Source organism: Silene latifolia, chromosome X (genome assembly GCF_048544455.1).
Source record: "Silene latifolia isolate original U9 population chromosome X, ASM4854445v1, whole genome shotgun sequence".
Classification (NCBI taxonomy): domain Eukaryota; kingdom Viridiplantae; phylum Streptophyta; class Magnoliopsida; order Caryophyllales; family Caryophyllaceae; genus Silene; species Silene latifolia.
Genome location: NC_133537.1, coordinates 191,250,092 through 191,266,410, shown reverse-complemented (window position 1 = coordinate 191,266,410; position 16,319 = coordinate 191,250,092). Strand labels below are relative to the sequence as shown.

The 16,319-nt window shown below is 35.6% G+C and overlaps 4 protein-coding genes across 4 annotated transcripts; 2 read left to right on the top strand and 2 right to left on the bottom strand.

Moving 5' to 3' along the window:
* Positions 1-1,793: 1,793 nt before the first annotated feature.
* On the top strand, positions 1,794-4,024 carry LOC141621674 (uncharacterized). The gene is made up of 5 exons (XM_074437991.1): positions 1,794-1,851; positions 1,976-2,676; positions 2,785-3,009; positions 3,170-3,607; positions 3,703-4,024. The coding sequence occupies exons 2-4, from the start codon at positions 2,338-2,340 to the stop codon at positions 3,503-3,505; spliced, it is 900 nt and encodes a 299-aa protein (XP_074294092.1). The 5' UTR covers positions 1,794-1,851; positions 1,976-2,337; the 3' UTR covers positions 3,506-3,607; positions 3,703-4,024.
* LOC141618995 (uncharacterized) lies at positions 3,748-6,437 on the top strand. Its single transcript, XM_074436040.1, has 6 exons — positions 3,748-4,514; positions 4,621-4,798; positions 4,895-5,014; positions 5,108-5,245; positions 5,781-5,982; positions 6,077-6,437. Exons 1-5 carry the CDS (start codon positions 3,748-3,750, stop codon positions 5,889-5,891), a joined length of 1,314 nt encoding a protein of 437 aa, XP_074292141.1. The 3' UTR covers positions 5,892-5,982; positions 6,077-6,437.
* A 1,257-nt stretch (positions 6,438-7,694) lies between these two features.
* LOC141618994 (protein FAR1-RELATED SEQUENCE 5-like) lies at positions 7,695-8,252 on the bottom strand. Its single transcript, XM_074436039.1, has one exon. The coding sequence runs from the start codon at positions 8,250-8,252 to the stop codon at positions 7,695-7,697; it is 558 nt and encodes a 185-aa protein (XP_074292140.1).
* A 46-nt stretch (positions 8,253-8,298) lies between these two features.
* Positions 8,299-9,315, bottom strand: LOC141618993 (protein FAR1-RELATED SEQUENCE 5-like). Its single transcript, XM_074436038.1, has one exon. The coding sequence runs from the start codon at positions 9,313-9,315 to the stop codon at positions 8,299-8,301; it is 1,017 nt and encodes a 338-aa protein (XP_074292139.1).
* Between the last annotated feature and the right edge of the window lie 7,004 nt (positions 9,316-16,319).

The window sequence follows — 16,319 nt, the reverse complement described above, 5'->3', positions numbered from 1 at the left end:
TATATATATATATATATATAGGGTTGAGATCCTATGAGAACCCCTTTTACATGAGAACCATGAGAACCTTATGTTCAGAACCTTTGTACCAAAGATTCAGAACATTTATACGTAAAGTTCAAAACCTTTGTACCAAAGGTAAAGAGGGTTGTCATCTTACAAACAGGGAAGGTTACTTTCATATGCCGTTTTCAGTATGTCAACAAATAGTCATTTTCTCTATGAGTTATCCATATATCTCTCTCTTTCTTTTTCCATCCTTATTTACTCTACCTCTCCAGCTTCATCATTCTACTTCACTAAACCCGTCCACACCAAATCAACTCTTGTATTTTAGCGAAATCCAAAATATCGAATTTCAAACAAGTTTCGATGAGTTCAAGGCACAAGTTTGTCAATCAATATATAGGAAGCGTGTTTTGGATGGGATCGATATCCGACCTCGGAAGAAGAAACCAAACAGATTGAAATTTGATGCGTTTGCTGTGGTTACTACTATTATCGTTGTTCATGAAACTGGTCATCTTTTTGCTGTGTATCTTCAAGGAAAACACGTAACTATATAAGTAAATTTGCAATTGGGTTTGGTCCGCTCTTGGCTAAATTTAATACAAACAAAGTTAAATAATTAATAAAAGAATTTCCTCTTGTTGGCTTTGTTCGGTTTTCCGATAATGATCATGATAGTGAAATTCTGGTGGATGATGAAAATCTTCTAAAAACAGACCAATAATTGACCCTATTCTAGTTGTTTAAGCTGGTTTGTTTGCCACCATTTTATTTGCTCAAGTTTTGTGTGTCGGTTTCCATGTGCAAGAGGCCCAACTGATGTTAATTCTAAGGTAATCAATATCTCATGTAGTTGGTAATTTCATGCTATGTCACGAACAATCATTTTCTCTCTGACCTCTATATTTTCTTAAACGTATTTGATTGACCATCATCTTTTACTCTTTTACTAATTTTCATGCCGTTTCTTACCATTCAGAAAAGTATTGTGTTTAATTACTAGTTGTCTGTTGCAATCTGGAAAAGGCGAGCGACTCACTTAACTTTAGGTACAAAGGTTCTGAACCGTTGGTACAAACGTTCTGAACCTTTAATACAAACGTTCTGAACCTGAGGTTCTCACGGTTCTCATGGGAAGGGGGTTCTCATAGGACTCTATATATATATATATATATATATATATATATATATATATATATATATATATATATATATATATATATAGATTTAGGATCGTATGAGAACCCTCCTCGTATGAGAACCATGAGAACTATTGTCAACCGTCGATCTATTAATCCAAAGTGGACCGAGATCATGCGCGTCCCAAATTAGTTTTCTAATTGGAGGTTATTTTTGTCAATTCACTTATTCTTTTATAACATTCTTTCTCTTCTTCCTTACTCGTCTTCTTCATTGAGCTACTCTTACTTTCCCAATTTCATCTGGATACTTCGTTTAATCTAGCTGCTCTTCCAATGAAATCAAGGTAAGATCGTTCAATTTCTTTTTCCACTTCATAATTGTTTAACGATTATGTGTATTTGATTGCATTTCCCCTTTGTTTCTCCTTCTAATTTAATTTTTCTATTGATTTGTATTGTTGCTTGCATGTTCATCTTTGATTTTTTCCTAATTACAGTTACATTCATTGTATTTTCGATTGTTTTGTTTTCTTCTTTCCAATCGTTTAGGTTTATTTTTGTAGTGTTTTGTATTATTCCTTTTAATCGTTTTATGATTCTGGGTATTTGATTGCATGTTCCTCTATTGGTATGTATCTTTTAAGCTGCTATGAAGTCTTTGCTAAGTTTCTGTTGAAGATTTGAGTTACTTCAATCAGAGGCAAGTTATTTACAAAATATTCTAGATGAAGTGCATCTTATTTGTACTGCATGTTCAATTTTTCATTACTATATGTACATGTCCTATGTTCATAGAAATTATTGTCTTTCTATGCTGATTATAGGTTGGTTAGTGATGATGATCGCCCAAGTAGTTCTCGTCCTTCTAAACGGCAGAAGTCTCGTCGTCCCGTGTTTCCATCTGCTGTTACACGCATGTCTCCAAAGGGCTTATTTTACGTCATTCATTGTATGACGTATGAGCAATGGCAAGATATTAATGCAATTGGGTTTGGTGGTTTATTTTCGTTGGATGTTGATAGGTTACCTATGCGTCTCGGCTATTGGCTTATTGATAATTTTAATCCAATAACAACTTCTCTTATGCTCTATGGTGGTAAGGAGCTGCCTATTCGAGCTTCTGACGTACATGCGACTTTGGGTCTTCCTATGGGTCCTAAGCAAGTGCGATTAGCTTTTTATATTGATGAAAGTGAAGAATTCTCGAATTCTACCACCAATGGAGAAGTCAATTTCTGTGACATCCGGACTTGTATTAATCACAACACTTCAAACTTATATTGCAACAAATCAGAAATTAGGCGGTGATCAATTTAAAGTGAACTTTGTTGTTCTTGTTGTCTCTCTTATGATGAAAAACAACCAAAGATCTTATGTGAATCATCATGTTCTCAAGTCTTTAATGGATGTGAATGATATTGCTAACTACAATTGGTGTGAGTATATTTTGGATAGTTTGAGGAATGCCAAGCTGAATTGGGCAGTTAAGAAGAACTATTTCGAGGGTCCTCTGTTGTTTTTAATGGTATAATATTCTATCTTTTTTCAGCGTGTGTCTTTTTTATTCTTCGCTAAATATTATTCTCCTTTTAAATTTTGTACTGATTTTAATGTTCTTGTGTTAAATGTTTAGCTGTTTTACGTTGATCGGGTTGTTCACAAAAAGCGGACTGTTGATCGAGATTTTTTCACTCTCACTGGTTGGACCACTACTGCTCTCTATGCTAGACAAAAAGAAGAGATGAAATCGTTTCATTTTGGAGAGGGGACAATAGAAGATATGATGGTGGAGAATGTTAATACACAATCTGGTTCAGTATCGCCTAATACACAACCTGGCTGCCAAACAACTATTAAGGTAATCACTACATTTATATGTACGAAAAATATTTATGTACTTATGGTTTTTTGTTCATAACCTATGGTAATTTTTGTCGGAACTTATGTTACACTTTTTATGAACTTATATTTTCAGATTTTACTTGAGTCCCTATTTTCATCTACTTGTTTTTATGTAGGATTATATTCATGAACTTGCATTCAAAACCAAGGCTACTGCAGAGCATTTGATGTCCTTAGAGTCCTTAATAAAAGATCGTCCACCTAAGTTATATGAAAATCCGGACATGAAGAAGTTGTGTAATGTGGCAATGAAGCTAATGAATGAGCCGTATGATGAAGGAGGATGTTCTCAGAATGTTGAAGTAAATGATCTTGCTGTCACTAATGCTGATCCAGATAATCCAGAACATGAAATTGGGTCTTCTAGTCCTACGAAAGTAACCTCAAATGCCACTCTAGATGACGAATTTTATGCCAGCGATGAAGTTCTACTTGCTATTCAAGCAAATTAAAAGTTTTGTTCAAAGAAACGGGTTCCTTCTAGGCCGGGAACTTCTCAAGTGACTTCATTATTATCTAATTCAACATCTTCTACTCATTGCTCTAACCCAAAAGTACATTATACTTTCATCTTATATTATTTGATCACTTTGATTATTTCTTTCTCTTTTCAATATTATTTTTTGTGATTTTTTTGGTTTTTGTGTAGGAGTATATACATGACCTTCTTTGTTAATTCTCGAATGGTGAAAATATGGTTATTCTTGAGAACAAGTACGAAATTGGAGCTACAAATTTTCCAGAAAATGATACTATCAAACACTTACATAGTTCTACATCTATATTATATCGTACCTATGGAGGATGTAATGAGGACACCTCTACCTCATATTGGTTCACTGATTCAAAAGAAGAAGAAGCTGTAATAGCTTTTGCCAAGGCAGTCGAGGATGCATACAATAAAAAACGGGCAGTCACTTCTACAAGGCCAATCAATCAACATCAATGGCAAGATGATGACAATTCCCATGGTGATGTTATTCCTCCGTCTTTCAGTCTTGGTTTGTCTCAGGATGAACTTTTTAATAATCCAAAAGTTGCTTTGTTGTCACCAACGACAAATGTTGATCATGATACAGTAGTGCGGGACATTTTGTTAGAAATATCTACTGACCAAAAGGATGAACACGGTGATAAAAAAGCAGATCAGGAAGGTGATGATCTCGTTCAGAAAGATGATGACAAGTCGTGTGCTGAGGTGCATGAGGACGCTAATACACAATCAGATTCTGAAAAGACGATTTCAGATGGTGATTGTGAACCTGATTCTAATTCAAGGCTTTCTCCTACCCGCTACCATGTTGTTACAAGGAGGAGAGGTAGTTCAGCAGCACTTGTACCAGAACTTCGTTCTCCTTTTATAGTTAGGGATGTTGATACAGTAAGTAGCCTCACCAAAGTGCAAAGACTTGTGTGTGACTACATATATGCCGACTTCGGACAAGAGAGCTCTCTTCATAAGTAATTTTTCCTTGATTCCTTACTTTCCTTTTTGTAGCTACTATTTTTATTTTCCATCCACTTGTTTATTCTTTCTTGGTGATTTAAATGGGATATTTTTCAACAGTGAGAAGGTGTTCATGTATAAGGGCATTACTGCTATTCGTCTTCAGTTTCAGAGCCTTAAACCTCGAGAGCTTGTGTCAAGTGCCATCCTTGATTGTTGGTCTGCTTACTTGAATCATCGAGAGATATCAAAGAGCGATTTAAGTCCATTGAGATTTTACATTAGTACATTCGTGCTTGTAAGTTCACTATTTGATTCTTTCTAAAATTTCTAATACTATTTATGTATGTGTTGATATTTGTTTGTTATATTTTAATCTTTTTCGTGCTTCTAGATTGTGTTTACTGATTATAGGAAGAATAAAAGCGATGAGAGTAGGTACAAATTTTTCAGAAATGCAATGAATGATGAATTGAAGCAATTTTCCAGGATTTCATTGAAATCTATTGACATGGTGATTTCTTTAAACCTTTATCAAGTCTAATCAATTCTATTATCAAGTAGTTTTATTTATCAAGTCTAATCAATTTTTTTTCCTACATGTTAGTTTTTCTTTCCGGTTGCATTGAACGCACATTATTATCTCATGGTGTTTGACTTGAAGACCCCTGCATTTTACCTTATTGACAATTGGCTTACTCGCGCCAAAGTTGAGAACTGTTATGGTGATACTCCCATGCTCGTGGTAAGTGTTTGCGTAACGATCTGTTTGCACATGCTTTTGTGTAGCATAAGTACGTGATCTTAATTACGCACTGCTTATTAAGGGTCGTGATTTCTGTCACGGCTTTTAGCTCGTGAATTTGTACGGCTAGCTAGTTACTACAAATGTTCATATGATCAATTGTTTGCGTGTACTTTGCGATGTTTAATTTGGGATTTAGTTGAGTACCTAGTTCATAAACTCCGGAGATAGATAGATAGTTTGAACTTTGAAAAGAGAAACAGAACTTCTACTTAGTTGATAAGCAATGATGCCGGTCTTACTCGCTTAACAAAATCAAGAGTAGCTGGTCTGAAACATCTGGCTCATCAAGAGCTGGTCTGAAACATCCTATAGCTGTCATCAAATAAGATTCCTGCATAAGAAATGTACTGCAAACAAACTGATTCTGCGAGCATCAAATTCTACAACATTTCAGGAATTTGTAGGCTTTCAGGAATTTGTAGGCTTTCAGAACCATTTCTATATATTCTTATGCATGTTGATTTTGAAATAGGCTGCCGCATTTGGGAGGTTTTTGAAAGAGACAAGAGACACTTATTCTAAAGGAGTTGTGGTGTGTACGCTTACTCCCGTCAGGATTAATATGCCTTGGAGGACAAAATAACAATGTTGATGATTGCGGAGTGTTCACCATGAGACATATGGAAACGTTTATGGGTGATCCAAAATGGAAATGCGGTCTTAAAAAGAATGACGTAAGGGTTCATTTATTTAGTTTTGCTTATATTTTGTTGAGTGATTATTTCAATTATTGAAATAAGTTTTATTCAAACTATTCTATACATATAGGTTGCAACACTTTCCAAGCTAAGAGACAAATACGTTTCGACTTTGCTTCTTTTTGATGGGAACGAATTGTCGACAGAAGTTCTTCTTCGAGCAAAACACCATCAGAACCAGGTTCAAGGACTCCAGGTTCAAGGAGTCGAGAAAGAAGGTGCAAAATGTGTTGATGATTCTAATGAAGCATAATCCCTAGTTTAGGCATCGTATGAATTTAGTATCTTTTGTTAGCACTTTGTTATCGCATACCCTATGGTATTGTACTGATGTATACACTATGTGAAAGGTGGCCACAACCATGTAATCATGTAATGCGATTTTTCAGAAAATTTATCAAGCATTTGGTGTTGGACTAATTTTTTTGTTTTCGTTTGGTATCTGAAAAATTCTTTTGCTGGACCAATTTCTTTGTTTTCTCAAGCATTTGGTGTTGGATTTAACAAGGCATCCAAATAAGAGACATTATACGGAAGTGAGTCAATCAAATACGGGATTTCTGAAAACAAAGCAACCGAATACAGGAAAGCACAATAAAGACTATCACACATTACACAGTATACCTATATGGTATACTGAATTGTATTGAGATCATTTGTTAGAATAAACGTGGGGTATTCTGAACCTGTAGCACAAATTTTCTGAACCTTTCATGTAAATTCTGAACCTGTAGCACAAATTTTCTGAACCTTTCATACGCAAGTTCTGAACCTTTCATGTATATTCTGAACCTGTAGCACAAATGTTCTGAATCTTTCATACATAAGTTCTGAACCTGTAGCACAAATGTTCTGAATCTTTCATATATAAGTTCTGAACCTTCCATGTATATATCATAACGTGTAATGTGGCTTTGGAGAATGACACTATACATGTAATATATAAAATTAAAAGCAATTTAGAGTCATAAATCATCTGTAGGACATCAATTAAAATTATCCAAAACTTTTAGAACTCTTGTTCGGCCATTGACAATCAATCTTCATCCTCCGAATCTTCATCCCGTGAATCGATTCTTCAACCTTTTTAGAACATGTTCTTGAGTTGTGGCCTTTTTTCCCACAAGTCTGGCATACTCTTTGTTTTTTCCCGCTTTTCTCGAGCGCTTTTAGAACACTTGACTGAATTCGCTTACCACTCCCCTTATTACGTGATTTTTGTGGAACTTGGATGTTTATCTCTTTAGGAATGCTGCACCCAACATACCTTTCCATTTCCGACATCGTGTTGAGGATTGGTGGCTCGTTGCTTCGATGTTGCTTTATCTCCATTTTGACTTCTCTAAGTTTATCTATTAACATTTGTATATCTTTCTCATTTTCTTCTCGGTCAAGGTGACACAAGAGTACATTTCTTCCCAAAGCTCATTTGTCATTCCTTTTTTGTTGTCTGATTTCCCAACATCCTCCATTTTATTGCCATGCTTATCAAAGACGGGCTTCATCAACGCATTCTTCGTCCATCTATTAAGAATATATTTGTCCGAATCCTTCTTATGTTCTTATGCTTTAAGACCCATATGACATGCTTACACAAAGATACCCATTCTTTGATACAAACAACAACTACAAGTGATTTCTTCTCTACTTCTTTGTAAATGCAACTTCACATGTCTTTCTTTCTCGCTCTATGTCGCTGATAATATATACCTCTGTGCCGTCCGTAGCATGTACGTCCACCATGCCACAATTGTACACTGCTGCACATAATGCATTCTGAAGTCCTTAAAAGTTGCATGCGTGTAAATTTCTGAAGCGTGTTTTTCTAGCTGAACTGGAGTTTTCAAGGGAGATGTTGAGTGTTTATTTTCCGAGTTCAGTTTCGATTGTTTGTGGCGTTGTGCATCCATTGCACTCTCAAAAGACATCCAGAATTCAACAAGAGTCGCATGAGGTGTAAGAAAACGATCGAAGAAACTATTTTCACTCTCTGATCTTGATGTCACCCTCATAATTCCCGCCATAAATATTTCTCTAAAATATGCAGGAACCCAATCTTCTTTAATTTCGTAGAGAGACGAGAACCAAGGATGGTCTACCAAATCATAATCAATCATGATATTAGCCCAAGCTTCTTCAAATTCATCAGGTTCACAATGATTGTTCCAAACGCATGCATTTAAACGCTTCTTGAAATCCTCGTCTTGCCATAAATACGCATCAACTTTTTCACGAAGTTTCTTCATAATATGCCACATGCATAACCTGTGAGATGTATTTGGAAATACTTCTTCAATTCTTTGGTTTCATAGAAGGACATTGATCGATTATAATTGCTTTTGGTGCACAACCCCCCATTGCGTCAAGAAATGCTTTGAAAAGCCATGTATATGCTTCAATGCTCTCGTGTGATAGTAGCCCCGCTCCTACTGTTACGCACCTTTTATGTTGATCAACAGCAGTAAATGGCACAAAAACCATGTCGTACTTATTTGTACGAAAGGTGGAGTCGATGGAAAGCATGTCGCCAAATAAAGCATAGTTTTTCCTAGATATGGTGTCACGCCCAAACAAAGACGATAGACACTGTTTTTCATCAACTTCGAAGTCAAAATAAAACGTGCTACACGTCTCTTTTTTTTGAGAAAAATTATCTACCACCATTTGTGCATCAGACAAACCAATGTACTGTTTCATATTTCTCACAAAGTTCTTGAAATCAGTCTCGGTAGCACCAACATTACTATAACCTCCCGTCAACTCTTTCCAACCTCTAAATGCTTTTACCGGCCCCATCTTTAACCGTGCTGCTTTTACAACGAAGGTCTTCTGAATCGATGTCATTTTCCTGTTTTCCTTCATAAACAACATTGATGATGGTGATGCTAAAATATGGTTGTGTCCTTCATGGAATCCAGTAACCTTATACTTCCCATCTGCTTGCAGCGAAAATTGTACCATAGCTTCACATTCAATACGAGTAATCAACCGCACACGATCTGTTTTTTTATCTTTATACTCCTCCCTTGTTCCAGCCTTGTTGCATAACACTCTCCTCAACGTAAATACTTCAGCATTTCTTTTTTGCCTTTTTGTTGTACCCAATCTAGTCTGAAAGCCACAATGTTTTGCATAGTCTTTGTAAAACTGAACTCCTTCTTCTATGGTATTGTATAAATCTCCTAGTTTAGGCTTCTTCTCATCTACGCATGGTGGAAAGTACTCCTCGGGTTGTTCGGTAGAATAGTGCAAATTGGTGTAGACAATAATGTCGAAATCATTTGTACTAACTTCATCATTTGCTTCCATTTAATCTGCATAACTGAAATTGAACATATTAGTACACACCCATTGTTACAATCAATCAAACGTTTTACAATCTATGATATATAAGTTCTGCACATTTAGTGTAGATTTCAAACTTATGCTATATATTTTCGAACCTACAAGTACAAATTATATTGGAAAAATGCCATACAACATTGGAAAAATTCTCTCAACCTACAAGACAAATTTCCGAACTTAGGCTATTTATTTTACCGAACACTACAAAGAAGTTACAAGTACAAATTATCGTGGAGTATCTCACACCTAACCCAAAGTACAAAAAATTCTCTCGAACTTACAAAGACACAATTCTGAACTTATGCTACATATTTTCCAACACTACAAAGAAGTTAAAAGTACAAATTATCGTGGAGTATCTCACACCCAACCCAAGACAAAAAATTCTCGACCCTACAAAGACAAATTTCTCGAACCTATGGTATATATTTTCTGAACCTACGGTATACATTTTCTGAACAACTTATATTATACATATCATCTCTAATAACTGATCTTCCAACTGTGATCTTATAGAAGTTGTTCAGAAAATATCCACACAATCAATCATTAATCGAAGATAACAATTACTTAATCTAAGATAACAATTACTTATTCCGTACAATTTCATCAATCAAATACCAATTCAATTTGTTAAAAAAATCGATGAGAAAATATGGACACAATCGATCAAATCTCTTTTCCAGGACCCATGAAACCAATTCATGAATCTAAGCTAACAAGTAATGAATCCATACAATTTCCTCAATCAAATAACAATTCAATCCACAAAAAAAAAATATCGATCAAGTTTAATTAGTTGTTTACCTGGATATAATCGATTACTAGCTGTCAATTACTTTGATAATCTTGTATGCAATTGGTTTGATCATCCTTGTTTTTCGATTACGAAGAAAATCTGGGTGTTTTTTTGGTGGATTTGTAATTGCGGTGACAAGGTTAGGAAATTTAGGGGATTTTGACAAATAAACAGTGGTTTTGTAAAAAGAAAGGTAGCTTAATAATTGTTGCGCGCGTTAATCTTAGCCGTAGGTAGTATTCATCCAATGGTGAGCAATGGTTCTCATGGTTCTCATGGGAAGGGGGTTCTCATGGGATCTTAACCCTATATATATATATAGATTTAGGATCATTTGAGAACCCTCTTCTCATGAGAACCATGAGAACCCAAGGTTCAGAACTTTAATACCAAATGTTCGGAACCCAAAAACTCCTTTATCAGCACCATAGCTGTACCACACTTTATTATTACCACCATTCACGCCTACACCAATCACCACCATTCCCGATTACCACCATCATCCCCATTCGCCGCAATAGCCTGCCACCCCACACCGATAATATTTCAAATTAGTGCGACCAATTGAATATTGCTTCCAATGCGTTTCACAATGTAGAATTATGGAGTATTTCGTACTTGTAATACTTTGGATTATCTCAGGTACATTAACTAGTTTTGTTTTAAGATATCAAATGTTTGACATAGGAATAGAAGACCAATATTTATGATATGGTCTTTTGGTTGCAGACTCAGCAGCGTGAAGCTATCCCTGCCAAGGTGGTTGCAAATATTATAACCGTAATTGGTGCCGACAGAGTGCTGGCATGTGATCTCCATTCCGAGCAATCACTGGGGTATTTTGATATTCTAGTTGACCATGTGTACTGTCAGGTATTGAATTATTTGAATCGTATTTGGGACTACTTTCATTAATTCAGGTATTTGAATAGACAGGTATATATTGACTCCTCTGTTAATTTTTGTACAACCTGTGATACTGGATTACTTAGCTAGCAAGTGTATCGCCTCAAGTGATTTGGTCGTAGTGTCCCCTGATATTGGAGGGGTTGCAAGAGCCCATGCTTTTGATAAAAAGCTATCAGATGCGCCTTTGGCCATAGTGGATAAGAGACGACACACACACAATGTTGCTGAGGTTACATGATTTTGTACTTTCTAATGGTTATGCATGTTGATAACTTTTAGCATGTGGACGCTGTGTTTGTGTTTCGGTGTTTGTAGTTTGGTTTCTTAAAGCTGTATATAGCTAATTTCTTTATCACTGTTATCATTTGTTTTAGCTTCTGTGTTCATAAAATTATTTAGAATGTGGGTATTGTTTTTCCTGTGAAATGGCTGAACCTTTGGTACAAAAGTTCTGAACCTGATGTATAAAAGTTTTGAACCTTTGGTACAATAGTTCTGAACCCGAGGTTCTCATGGTTCTCATGTAAAGAGGGTTCTTATGGGATCTCAACCCTATATATATATATATATATATATATATATATATATATATATATATATATATATATCGGGGTAGTTAGTATGGTTGGTGAGAGTATATACATATGCATACGTATTATTATTATTATTATTATTATTATTATTATTATTATTATTATTATTATTATTATTATTATTATTATTATTATTATTATTATTATTATTATTATTATTATTATTATTATTACTATTATTATTACTATTACTATTAATATTATTTTATTCCGTCTCATACATAATTTGTAGAAATATAATATAATATAATTTTATAAAATATATTTACCCATTTACCGTTGACTAGTCTTTGACCAAGGTAATAAAATACGGGGTATTACAACAAGTTTGGCTTGGTGACGTGATCGGGTTTCGGGCCGCGCTACGGACTTGGAATCGAGTTATATATCTAGATGATAGATGACGTAGATGGTAGTCGAGTTGTATAATGGGTAGTTCACGCTTGTTATTGATTTATTCTTTATGTAATTCATTATACATGTCATTTATATAAAATGTTTTCTAATTGTAATTCTGATTTCACTGCCTCGAGAAACCGAAACGATAACATCTCTCGATTACCTTGGTCGGGTAAGAAGGGAGTGTTACAGCCAGCCTATCTTCAAGTTGTGGCACCACCGCCATGGACACCCATAAACCGCCACTCTCAAACAATTAAATAGTTCCTTTAATTTCCATATTTCCAATTTTATGCATTGTAATGCTTGCCTAATTAATAAAAGTCACTAGCTTCCATTTTCCGTCTCGACTCTCACGTCTAAAGTACCCCTCGACCTAATTTATTCGGATGTTTGGACTTCACCCATTTTATCTCATGATGCATTCAAATACTACGTCATTTTCGTGGATCATTTCATACTATATTTTTGGTTATATCCATTAAAAAATAAATCTAACACCCACACTACCTTTGCTCGGTTCTAGGCAATCATCGAAAATTTCTTTCAAAAACCAATTAAATGTTTTTATTCTGAAAATGGGAGAGAATACAAAACATTAAACACCTCCTTCCTTGACAATGGAGTCACGCACCTCAATTCCCCTCCTAATACCCTGGAGCACAATGACTTTGCGGAGCGACGACATCGACATATTAGATCTATCTTTATAAATCCGGATATCTAAGATGTAGTGCGCTTCTCTTATGTCTTTCATCATTAATGCCTAATGCCTAATATGTCATCCACATATAAGACTCAGTAGACCATCTAACTCCCACTAAACTTCATGTAAAACACGGTTCATCGACACTTTGATGATTCCAACTCCTTGATGCCTACTTAAGACTACCTCTTAAGTTTCCACAATTTCTTATGATTGTTAGGATCAGCAAAACCCTCCGATTATGTCATGTACACTTCCTCTTCCAGAATCCTACTCAAGAAAGCGTTTTTGACATCCATCTACTAAATTTCATAATCATGAAATGTATCTCGCTCTTCTTACACAAGCCAACATACCCACAACATTCTGGCCATATGCGTGCCTTTACCACAACCACATATTTAATAAATAGGCTTCCGACATCAACATTAAAAAAACCAATCTCCCTATGAAAAATTATTCCTGCAACAACCAAACTATCACAATCTCCGGCCATTTGGTTGCCAATGTTTTCCATGGCTCCGTCCCTACAATAATCATAAAATCAATCCAAAGTCAAAACCTTTCATCTTTATAGGATATTCTACGACTCAAAGTGCATTTCTTTGCTTCGACCCGTCGACAAAAAAGACCTAAACCTCGCGTCATGTTCGCTTTGTCGAAACCGAGTTTCCTTATCTCGATCTCACCAAAAAGAATCCTCCACCCTTCCTTCTGCTGACCGCTGGTGTAGTCTCACTATACCACTCCTTTCGCCTCCTCTGCCCGAGCCCAGAACCACTATCTCCTCGACTTCACCGGAGCCTACCACCTCTATCCACCTCTATCACTCCACCCTCTCGCACTTCCATCTTATCACCTACTTCAGATTCGCCAACCACCCCCTTAACCAGTCCCTCCCCTGCCTTGACACCCTATCCTAACCACTCCTCTGCCTCGACACCTTCTCCTATTCTCTCCCCTCCACCACCTCCACCTCGTGCCGTAACCTGTCTATGTAACAACATCGTCAAACCCAACCCCAAACATGTCAAAACAGCCATTCTACCTCAACCACATCACCCTTACCACCACTAAACAAAATCTTGTTGATCCTCGTTAGTTTGCCGCAATGATTGACAATCACCAAGCCCTTCTTTGTAACAACACCTGGAGCCTTGTTCCCCATCACCTTGCCCAAAACTTTATTGGCTGCAAATGGGTAATATCGAATAAAATATAATACCGATACAAGTCTGAAGCAACACAAAGCTCGTCTTATCGCAAAGGGCTGTCATCAAAGTCTTAGTATTGATTATTCGGAAACGTTCAGTCCAGTTATCAAACCTACTACTATCTGTCTTATCCTCATACTTGCAGTTGCTAACAATTGGCATCTCCACCAAATCGATATCAACAAAAACTTTCTCCAAGGTCACCTCACTAATACGGTGTTTATGTGTCAACCCCCTGGCTTTGTGGATACCAACAAACCTGACCATGTGTGCAAACTCACCAAGGCAATATACGGTCTCAATCAAGCACCATGAGCCTGGTACACTGAGCTTAAAACCTATGTTCTTGAGTCTGGTTTCTGTAACTCTTTGTCTGATCCATCACTTTTCATACATATTTCGCAATCCAAAACCCTGTATGTGTTAGTCTATGTCGATGTCAAAATTGCCACCTGTGGATGTGGGAATTTGATAATCCACGGGGGTTTTTCAAACATAAAGAGTCATTATCGAGGTTTAAGGAAAACTCAGAAACCTTTTTAGAAAAAATGGATTCGTGTGAGAGTACGTGTTGGAAGCTTATTCAAACACCCAACCCCGTCCGTTGTAAACAACGGCCTCTACTAAGTCAAACAATGGCCAATTTAACTGACCTAGTATTTGTCGAATGCATCCAATCATATTAAACCCTAACATGTAACAATCAATTCTACGTGGTGTTTAATGCAAAAATTACTTTATCCAAGTTATTTTAGCATGTGCGTTCATTAGCTATTCTAGCAACCAAACAACCAAAAAGGAGAGAAAGAAACTTCTTACTCAAGCGGCGCTGCAAACAACATGGATTAGATTACAATAACAATTGCAAAAACCATGAAGAAGCCAACAAAGCAAAGCACGAATAAACATGTGATTTAATCCAAATGTAAACAATTCAATGTAACTACGTAAGAATTGAACTTGAAATAAACTACATATTTAGAAATTAATTGCATAATTGTTAGAATTAAAATTGCAATTAAAACAATGGAATTACAACAAATAAGAAGCAATAAACACAAAACAAACTGAGCCGTGCACTGCACGGGTTAGGCGACCTCCTCTGGCCTGATCCAGCGCGTGCACTGTACGGATTCAGCACATATTTCACAATGTAATTCTAATTGTTATCCAAACGATTCAAATCAAATGCGAAAGATATGAAATAAATTGAACAAATTCTAAAGCATGAAAATACAACTTACAACCAATTCTCATGATTTAATATAATTATTCGCGAATTAAAACCAATTATTTCATAATTAGCTCAATTAAAACAAACATGCAATTCTAATTTAATTATTTCATAACTAAATTAAACATGTGAAAGACCAAAGCATAGGATTCATACCAAACTCTAAATCAACACGGGAAACTTACCACATAGTACTCATACACGACATACATGTGAGATAAGCAAATCGACACAAACAATTCCTTTTCATGTGATTTCAAGCAATTCCAATTAATTACATCCAATTAATTAAAATAACATGTGAACAATTCATGTGAAAATTAAATTAAATTAAATCAATTTCATTGATTATATCTAACCTTTGAAACATATGACAATTATTTCATAATTGCAATAACAACATGCTAATTAACGATAAACATGTGGATTCAAATTTGACATAAATAAGAACAAACATGTTTAAACAAATCATATGGTAGCAATAATTGACTAATTATCCTATTAGAAAACACTTCCACAACAATAAGGCCATCCATCGACATTCAACAATAATAATCCCATCCTCCTTCATTCATCACTAACAATATAATAATAACCGTAACAATTGCATATTTAATACGATAATTAAATTAAAGACGACAAAGACAATAATTAAAAAGGAGAAAGAGAGTATTTTGGCACCCTCAGCTTACATGGATCTCGGATGCAAGATTATTGGTACTGTTGGAGTTTTGTCCTCCACAATAGTGCGTGATAATATTATTAAATATCATTAAGGAATATGCATGGGATATTCATTGGCAATACTAGTCAGCTGATCAACGTATATTGGTAACGGTTGGCCAACTAGGGTTTGACGTAACTATCGTGAGACGGCGATGTTCAGCTGATCCCTTTCAGTCACATCCAAATGAACGAGCCCCAACACGAAAGCTAATTATTTGTATGAGACACAGTTTAATTAGTTTCTTGATAAATTGACTAACAGTTAGTCGATTAATTAATTTAGAGAGATATCGAGTTGTGAACTCGAGGCGCGGAAATTAATATTTAATTATGCGATAACTTAATAATAAATTATTTGAGACGGGAATTAATGATTAAGCAGTTAATT

Bases quoted from the DNA above. Each gene is read 5' to 3' on its own strand.
- LOC141618994 (XM_074436039.1), bottom strand. From the start codon at position 8,252: ATGAAGAAACTTCGTGAAAAAGTTGATGCGTATTTATGGCAAGACGAG.
- LOC141618995 (XM_074436040.1), top strand. From the start codon at position 3,748: ATGGTTATTCTTGAGAACAAGTACGAAATTGGAGCTACAAATTTTCCA. The intron at 5,015-5,107 runs GTGATTTCTTTA...CCTACATGTTAG, and splicing joins CATTGAAATCTATTGACATG to TTTTTCTTTCCGGTTGCATT. The intron at 5,246-5,780 runs GTAAGTGTTTGC...ATTTTGAAATAG, and splicing joins GTGATACTCCCATGCTCGTG to GCTGCCGCATTTGGGAGGTT.
- LOC141618993 (XM_074436038.1), bottom strand. From the start codon at position 9,315: ATGGAAGCAAATGATGAAGTTAGTACAAATGATTTCGACATTATTGTC.
- LOC141621674 (XM_074437991.1), top strand. From the start codon at position 2,338: ATGAAAGTGAAGAATTCTCGAATTCTACCACCAATGGAGAAGTCAATT. The intron at 2,677-2,784 runs GTATAATATTCT...TTAAATGTTTAG, and splicing joins GTCCTCTGTTGTTTTTAATG to CTGTTTTACGTTGATCGGGT. The intron at 3,010-3,169 runs GTAATCACTACA...GTTTTTATGTAG, and splicing joins GCTGCCAAACAACTATTAAG to GATTATATTCATGAACTTGC.